Genomic DNA, 9,280 nt, shown 5'->3' on the forward strand with positions numbered 1-9,280 from the left:
TTACTGCGCTAGTTCAGAGTGGAGGAAGGTAGCATAAAATATGTAAATTAATTGCTTAATTAAGAGAGGCAATCTTATAATAATGTACTTCATTAATTAATCAATGATCTACTCCGAGAACTGACTTAAAAAAAGTTTCTTACACAATTTTGGTATTCTGATTGGAGTGAGAACCATTTGGATCTAAATTTGGCAAAGTACGGCCTTGATAATATCGTAGTTTGATCTGTTTTATAAAATAAATTATAAAATATCCGTTCAATCATTCAGTGTAGTATGAAACAAACTACAATGAATGGTGCGAACTGACGTAATAATCTGCATAATTATTTAATATTCATAACATGATGAGGGCGTGGCTTAACTTTTGCCACGCTCATTGGGCCTTCTAATTGGCTTTTAAGTTTATGTAAAAGTTAACATCGTAATAAACTGTTATTTTTTGTCACTTAGCGCAAACGAAAGTTAAATCTTCATTATAATCTGAAAGTAGATTCTTATGAGCTTGGTTGTTTTCGGAGCAACTAAGCAGAGGTTAATATTTTAAACCGAGGCTAATTTACGAAATCACGTGGGTGATGAATATTGGCTAAGATAGCTACGAGCTAATCGTAGTGTGGTTTGAACTTTAGACGGGGGCGTTAACTCATGCGGAGAAAATTATCGAAATTACGATAGCTCTTATAATTAGGAAGCAAATCCTAATTTAGTTATTCATTAAACATGCATACTGTTATTGGTTTGTGTATTTTACTAATATTTTATATAACATTGTTTGTAACTGTACCCAACAATTTTATACGAATAAAATGAACTCTGAACATTTATCTTTTATTTATTAGCGTGTAGTTTATGTAATATTTGATTTATATTTAGTGCCAGTAGAATATAATGTTTGGGTTACGGCCAATTTTTCTTGACTGCTGATGAGCTATTACAGGGCCGGATTGTTAAAATATAAGTGTAGTTATTAAGACATTTTAGTGTTCAAATCCGATAAAAGCTTTTTTATAGAAAGGGAAACTGATTTAACCTATTATTAAATGTTGGCAGGTTCCATGATCTTTGAGGCGGACATTACACTAATATTGAGGAGAAAAAAAAATCGTCTCTCGATATTTTATATGATGTACTTATTAAGTTATTTGCATGTCCATTCAAGTTCGGGAAAGTGCCTATTAACTCTTATAGCTATTAATAGATAGGGTAGTGGAGATCACTCTCTAAAGTGAGACACACCCGATTCTCTAGAAAATAATTGAAAAAGTTATTACCTAGTTCGGCCCTGTATGGTGATTTATGGATCGATCCCAGTGAAGGTACGTTGGGCTATATCTCGCTCCCTCATTGTCAATGCTAGGTTTCTCATCCGCATTTTTATCTAGTCTATCTATTTTGTCTATGTAGCAAGTTTGTATTGTGGTTTGTATTTTAATTAAAAACAGTGATATGCAGGAGAACTTAGTGAACGATATTGTGGAGCTCTATAAAGAGAAGAAATGGAAGGACATAGTGGAGAAGTATCACGATCATCCAGATAGGAACAAGTTACTGTGGGTGTTTCCCTCTGAGGAGAATTTGAGTTTTCTTCGGAAACACTTGCAGCGGTTGCGTTGTGATAAAGTGCTGAGTATTGGCTGCGGGAGTGGGCTGCTGGAGTGGATAATTACGGAGGCTACGGGTAAGTTAAATCACGCTATGATGTAGGCACCCCAGGTAGTTAGTTGTTGCCTCATGAATCACTCCTTTTATAATTCTTTTATTTTCCGTGTTTCCTTTTGTGCGGGATATTTCTTGACGCTCTCTAGAGGAGGAGGCTTTTGCCAAGAAAAATCTTCAGAAGTAGGTAGTTTGCATAAAAAAATAATTTCAAATGTGTCTTTTCTCCACAGGTATACCGGTATCAGGAGTAGAGATAGACGGGGCGTGGTGGCACTGCAAGTACGCCCCACCCACGTTTATACCCCTCCTCTTCACTGCCAACAAGTTAGAAAGAGACATCATAACGCTACTTCAAGAATCACACAATACAGCCCTCTTGTTTTGTTACTTCAACAATAGAGAGGCATTTAAGGAGTATTTGAAGTACTTCTCGGGAAAAGTCGTAGTTATTATTGGGCCTGCAAATGGAAAAGGCGTCCATACCGACCCCAGACCATTCGGCGGGATCAGCGAAGAATGGATACTGTACCACAGCCAAGAAGTCAGGGATAGCAAAGATTTCATCGCAATATATTCCAGAAATTGTTTATAAATAACAAGGCATCATTCCAATAAAATGTTCAACATAATATTGTATTTATAGATAACAGTCTTTTAAATGCATATACACATACAAAGTTATGTAATATTTACATATTTCTACATTAAACAACTTACAATAATCAATTTTTCATTAATTCAATATTTTTAACATTTATTTTATTAGTAGACGGTCTCACTGACGTATTCATCATAGGATCCTTTTTGCCCTGTATAAAGTTTTGGAAGTCGTTATTCGAGTTATCGGGAGGAACGATATCTAAATTGTCTTTTTGGTTGATAATAGGCATCTCCGTTACTATTCTGTTCATTTCGCTCACAGCAACTTCAGGCATGTTATTTGCGGGAACATCATTTTCTAAGAAGTGGAAATCATTGTGCATCACATACAAAGACTCGAGAGGGAAGTTCATGTCGAATCGCGGCAGCAACTTGTTGTCGTCCGAATTATCATCGATCTCGATGACGTCAGTCTGTTCATCAGAGACTTCGGGAAGAACCACCGAAGACAAATCCATATGCCCACCTATGATGTTGTCCAACAAATACTGGTCTAATATAGACGGGTTCGTCGCGGTATTGTTCAGCGGTAGGTTGTAAAAAGCGTCGGATTTCACCTCGTTTTTTATTTCGCTCATATTTTTGTGTATGTCTTCAAGGGGCGGGGAGGCTTTGTACTCGTGGCTGATGGCCTGGCTGCCGAGGATGTTGGCGTTGCACATGCGCTCGAGACTCGGCGACTGGGTGTTCTGCTTTATAGTCGCCTCCAGCTTGATGTAACTGGGATCGTTTGTTTGAATTTTCTCCGGCGGAGGGAGCATAGTAATGGAATTAACATTCATTTGCTGGTTGAATGTAAATATTTGGGAGTTGTCATTCATTTCATTGCCAACGGGAGTGGACGCCGAATCCCCTAGCATATTGTCTTCCGAATACGCCATCATGGTATGAGTGGTGATGAGATTGTTGAAGGTCATGGGGCTTCCTAACCCGAACCTCTCGTTATCCTCCAGCCTTTTGAACGCCATCTTTTGCTGCGAATGGAACATATTTTCTTGATCTGGACCTTTCAATATCAAGTTGCTTTTCACGGATATCTTCGGCTTTTTTCTTGGCATTCCGTCAGGTTCTAGTTGGATGCTTACTGGCGAGTTACTCGAAGATGGAACGGGTAATATCTGGGTTGGCGTTATTATGGGGCCTGTCACTTTTGTAATAGGCAAAGAGAGCTTATCTACGGGCTTCAGCATTATATTGTTTCGAACGGATATTTGCGGCACTGGGGGTAACCTAATGGGGAAATTTCCCATGATTTTATTGCAATTATTCCCCATCGAGGTGTGACTGGCAGCGAGAGAATTCACGTCATTATTTTGGAGGAATGTCGGTTTCATTGATACCGATGTATTCAGGAACCCGTGGAGATTCGACTGCGTGTTATCGTAAGGCAACTGCAAGGTGTGTTGCGAGGGATACTGGTGCCTTTCCATCATGGTGTCGTTTGAGCTCTCGGAGATTAAGCAGTCTGAATTGTTGTCATCTTTGCTGAGATCCGTCACGATCACTTGTGAGTTATAGTCGGGTTGGGGGACGTCGCCGCTGGATGTGTTACAGTAGCTTTTTGAGTAGTTTTGCGGCAAGCTCTCGGATATGCTGTCGCAATCGAACACTTCTATGGCGTTAGTTTCGTCACTCTGTTTATTGGGAGTGGAGTCTTGTGTCGGGTTTTTCTCTGGCTCCGCATTGCTCGGTATCGTCCAGCTCGGTTTATTTGATTTGGCGTTCATTTCGAGTAGGAGCTGGATTTCCTTTTTGTCCGAGTGAGTGGAGAGGTGGACGAGGAATTTGTCTTTGTTGACTGTTTTGAAGGGGCAGTAGGGGCACTGGTGGAGTTGGTTTGAGCTAACGTTGGGGTGTTTCGAGAGCATATGCGCCGCGAACACGGTTGATTGGATGGCGGTGTATGGGCAGTACTTGCACTGGTAGACGCTCTCTTTGGAGTGCGTTTTCTTGTGGCGTCGCATTGCGTTGTGATCGGCGGATCTGTAGGTGCAGTCGCCATGATTACACGCGTAGGGCTTCACACCTGGAATATCGAGAAATTATTTTTAGAGGTATAGGTACTAAGTGCCTACATTATGAGCGTCTAGCCGCTATGAGCGCAGAAACAATAGTTAAACAGCATTGGTCAATGTCTAAAGTAATTTGAGGTATTATAAAAAAAAAACAAAAGTAATAAACTATCCGTAAGACAAAAAAGTTTATTGGTGATCACGGGAAATACCTGTATATACGCGGCAGGACCAGTCATTGTGAAAACCCTTGAGAGAGGCCTTCGTCCAGAAAATGGAAGCCCATTGCCAGGAGCCCACAGCATACCTCATCAGCGCAACCACGACCACTCTGACAAGTGTCCGACTAAGAAGAAGGCTGTAACGAAAGTCCATACCACTGACCAGTATGTAAGCGCAGGTGTAAAGTCATCTCGGCCTTCCACGCGTGGCAGTACTTGAAGGGCCGCATATGCAGCTTCATGCGCTTGCAGACTGAGCAATGCTCTGTCTTTTCAGTGGATCTGCTTAGAGGCCGTAGTCCAGTNTGTCCAGTACATCCTATCACTGTAACTAAAGTCTAGTCCACTGACCAGACTGACAGTGGCAGCACTTGAAGGGCCGCAGCTTGTCGTGAACGCCATGTACAGCTCCATGCGGCGCGCCGTGCTGACCTCTAACTTACAGACCGAGCGCTGCTTGTGGCGGCATCTATGATGCCACTACAGATTAGTGGTGTCATCAACCAACAGATGGCGCTGACACATGACTTACTATGGCATACACCACCGCGCCTACAATCCTGCATCGCGGTATCGAAGTTTTTTACCCTGCCTAGTATAAATAGGAAAACCGTGATGGTTCCAACTGGACCTTGGTCCTCGAGCACAAAACAAAGGAAGCATTATGTGGTTGATCATCTAAATCCCACAGCTCATTCTCTTTGCGGATCTGCTTAGAAGCCTTTGTCCAGTGCAATGGCAATGGACGTCCTGCTGTAAAGAAAGTCCAGACCACTGACCGGTATGCGAGCGCATGTGGCAGCGCCATCTCGGCCTTCCTGGCCATAGATAAGAATATGTTCCTGGCGGCGGTGTAGTCGCAGTGGCAGCACTTGAAGGGCCGCAGCAATATGCAGCTTCAGCGCTTGCAAACTGAGCAATGCTCTGCATTTCCAGTGGATCTGCTTAGAGGCCGTTGTCTTTGAATAGCAGTGGATGTCCTATGGCTGTAACTAAAGCCTAGTCCACTGACCTGTATGGGAGCGTAGGTGCAGCGCCATCTCGGCCTTCCTGGCGGCGGTGTAGTCGCAGTGGCAGCACTTGAAGGGCCGCATATGCAGCTTCATGCGCTTGCAGACTGAGCAATGCTCTGTCTTTCCAGTGGATCTGCTTAGAAGCCGTTGTCTTTGAATAGCAGTGGACGTCCTATCGCTGTAACTAAAGTCTAGTCCAGCGGTTCCCGAATGGTGGTTCGCGGAACCCTGGGGTTCCGTGGAAAGGCCGCAAGGGTTCCGTAAAAAATATTATCCCACGTTTCGTGACCGACGTTGTTCGCTCGCACCGACTTGTTTACGCACAAGGGAGGGGCAGGGCGTGCGGGCGGAGTAGTACGGGGGTTCCGCTAGGAAAAGTATAATCAATTAGGGTTCTTTGGCAAAAAAAAATTGGGAAACCCTGGTCTAGTCCACTGACCGGTATGCGAGCGCAAGTGCAGCGCCATCTCGGCCTTCCTGGCGGCGGTGTAGTCGCAGTGGCAGCACTTGAAGGGCCGCAGCTTGTCGTGCACGGCCGCCATGTGTAGCTCCATGCGCCGCGGAGTACTGAACTCAAGTTTGCAGACGGAGCATTGCTTCTTCTCTTTCCGATGGATCTGCTTGTGCTTCGACAGTTGGTTGGCGTTCTTGAACGGTTTTGAACATATTGAGCCTGGAGAGCAACAATAATGTACTTAAAAATAAATTGCTTGACTATCCCAATTACTTGGTACAGATACTGGTTGATAGGTAAGTCCTCCACGTTACAATGATTATGTGCAAGAAGTTTAAATTAATTTAAAAAAATAGACAGCCTGATTTTTGTCCATAGACGTAGTTATATTCTGTAAGCATTCATGGACTGCCGATGAAGATGCTTGTTATCACAGCAATTTTTCCCCCTACAGCGATTTTATTATTTGCAAAACCTGCAACTTAAGCTGGCTATTTGCTATGTGAACCACCAGACCAGTTGGCAAAAAATATACCATTGTTTTACATAAAAGGCCAATAATATAAAAGATTATTGATGATACTCACAAATATAGTTTTTCACATTCCCATGGCATTTCATATGGACATTGAAGAGTCTATATTTTTTGTATGTTTTGAATCCACACACTTCACACGTCGGCAGTTCCAGATCTATGTTATGTATTTTCCATAAATGGTTATGAAGAGCATCAACCGCCACAAAAGCTCTCTTACATNATTTAATGTACGCAATGTGTGAAACGGAATAGATTTAGTGCTGGGGTATTTCTTGTATGATAAAATTGATTATTTCCGCGGTTCATTAATCGATTGCAGTGAATACTTACGGTCTTATTCATAATCATTTTTCACATTTTATCAAATGCTTAATAGAGGTTTATAAAACGTTTGATAAAAATTGTTATTCATAATCGTCATTTAGCGCTAAAATCCTCTTTTATCTGTGTGATAAGTTATCGAGAGCTCGGGCCTTGTTTAAAGCTCTAATAAACCTATTTTAACCTAACTTTTATAAATGTCATTTCATATGAATGTCACTTCGTTGGTTTATTTATTTTTTTTTTTTTTTTTTTTTTTTTTTTTTTTATTATTTTTTATTTCTTGTTTTTTTTTTTTTTTTTTTTTTTTTTTTTTTTTTTTTAATGGCTCGCGCGATGGTTTATTTATTCAAAATATCCTTGCTGTGATCCTTGCTTGTGAAAATGAATGCTATAAATGCAATTGTGCATTTAGCCAATAATGCCGACCCAGCGCGACGTAGAAAGCTCTACCGCCAACGAANTCTTACATTCTGGACACACCAAGTGACCGTTTTGATGGCACTTCCTGTGGTACGCTTGATTCTTCTCATCTGCAAGATGTACAGGACAAAGTGGACATGCCTCGCCAGTTTCTTTTACCTCTTCTATGCTATTGTCATTCACTTCAGCAGATCTATCTGAAATTAATCCATCTTCCTTTGTTTTCGAGATAGGAGATGGCAAGTTTGCAGGATTTGCGTTTGTAGATGGCAAAGCTGCTATCCTTGGCTGCACTGATGATATCAGATCTGGGGGAATGTTAGACACCTGGACAACATTATGGCTAGCACTGGAGGCCCCTGCTTCACTCACATTAACATACTGAGTTGATACTTCATTTGTGTACACAATATTTATACTGGCTTCTTGAATTAAATTCTTCGGGTCAACTTTCTCAAAGTTTGGAGTGCTCATTTTGTTCAGCTCATCAACTGATATGAAAGCAACACCTTCAGGCAATTGGTTGTTAGCATTAACTGCATCAGGGATAATCTCAATCACTTGGGGAATCTTCATGTCTGTTACTACCTGCTGTATGGGCAGAGGGGGAGGGGTATCATTAGTCTTTTCTTCTTTTTTTAATTTGGCGTTTTTCAGAGCGATTTGGACTAGACTCTTTACCATTTTCTTTATGTCTTTGATACCCATTTTGTGATGGTTCCGCAAGTGAGTTCTCAGAGTTTCCTCGGCGTCGAAGATGCTGGTGCAGCCCGGGCATGGGATCTGTATGTTGTCTGCGAGCCCGTTGCTCTTGGCTAGGTCTGGGTGCACAGTGAACAGGTGAAACTTTATATCGTCCTCGGCGAGCGCCATGTAAGGACAGGCTTCACATTTGAAAAATGGGGTGGACCCTACCGATTTCTCCTCGTAGGACATGAGCTTCTCCTTCGCTGCAGTAGGTTTTTGTTCGATGTTCATGTTGGCATTGTGCATTGTAGCCCTGTTCAAGTTTATTAAGAAACATTGCGGATTCATTGTTTCCCTTGTTTTTTACATTTGATTTTAGCTTTTACTTTTACATTACATAGTAATTAGGTAGTTCACCAGCTCGATTTAACAAATTCATCATGAGAAATTGCGATTTTTTAACTATAAAACAACAACTTAGTGGAAATCAGCTGGTGTGAACTTCAACAAAAATTTTGACGTATCACGTATGACAGTTGTTTTTTTCGGTCATCAGCATCAGACTTGGAATTAAAAGTTTTAACACAAAGTTTATTTGACTATGTATTTTCATATGGAGACGCACCCCTTCCTTAATAGTAACTGACCATGACCATAAAATGTTGATAATGCGAATGACAGCGACGATTTGCGTAAATACCTACTCTGTTATAGTTCCAAAATACTGAACTGTCCTATCGATGACATTGACAGTGGGGCGCCACCGTCAATACCGGATCGCTGGTTTCGATTTTTGCCATGTTGGAAACCATATAGTTGAACGATGGTAGCGCCCCCCTGTCATTGAGTTTGGTGGGACAGTTCAGCGTGGGTCATCTATATATTGAATCCCCACTGTCTAAATCCCCATTAAAAATAATTTTGTTATGTAAAAATACGCGTGCGTTTTATTAAAGGGGAAAGATTTTATAGCCTGACCAGGAACATAAAAACCCTCGCCATGTTGCGGAAAACTAATGGTACTAATTTCTTTTAATGGCAACAGTAACTGAAAACTTCATTGACATGTCACCTTGCATGTCAGTCTATTGCTGTCAAAGTGTAAACAAACTTTATTTTAAATGTGCGCAATTGGTTTTATGAATTAAATTGCTAAAATATTATTACAGTCGTGAAAGAAAAGTGGTTCACAATGTGTTAAAGTATTTGTCGAAGAGAAATACTAAGGGTTCGGACAATATTTTCATTGAATAATGTTCCGACAAAGGTTGTCAAATTGACTGACATGT

The 9,280-nt window shown here is 41.3% G+C and overlaps 2 protein-coding genes across 2 annotated transcripts; one reads left to right on the plus strand and one right to left on the minus strand.

Moving 5' to 3' along the window:
* Positions 1–1,324: 1,324 nt before the first annotated feature.
* Positions 1,325–2,764, plus strand: LOC114353384 (uncharacterized). Its single transcript, XM_028305367.1, has 2 exons — positions 1,325–1,681; positions 1,893–2,764. Exons 1-2 carry the CDS (start codon positions 1,450–1,452, stop codon positions 2,252–2,254), a joined length of 594 nt encoding a protein of 197 aa, XP_028161168.1. The 5' UTR covers positions 1,325–1,449; the 3' UTR covers positions 2,255–2,764.
* Positions 2,234–8,510, minus strand: LOC114353385 (uncharacterized). The gene is made up of 4 exons (XM_028305368.1): positions 7,335–8,510; positions 6,610–6,772; positions 6,008–6,241; positions 2,234–4,348 (listed from the first exon to the last, which is right to left on the minus strand). Exons 1-4 carry the CDS (start codon positions 8,337–8,339, stop codon positions 2,385–2,387), a joined length of 3,366 nt encoding a protein of 1,121 aa, XP_028161169.1. The 5' UTR covers positions 8,340–8,510; the 3' UTR covers positions 2,234–2,384.
* Positions 8,511–9,280: the final 770 nt, after the last annotated feature.

This window comes from Ostrinia furnacalis, unplaced genomic scaffold (assembly GCF_004193835.3).
Source record: "Ostrinia furnacalis isolate ACB-3 unplaced genomic scaffold, ASM419383v2 OfSCF1656, whole genome shotgun sequence".
NCBI classification, from domain to species: Eukaryota; Metazoa; Arthropoda; class Insecta; order Lepidoptera; family Crambidae; genus Ostrinia; species Ostrinia furnacalis.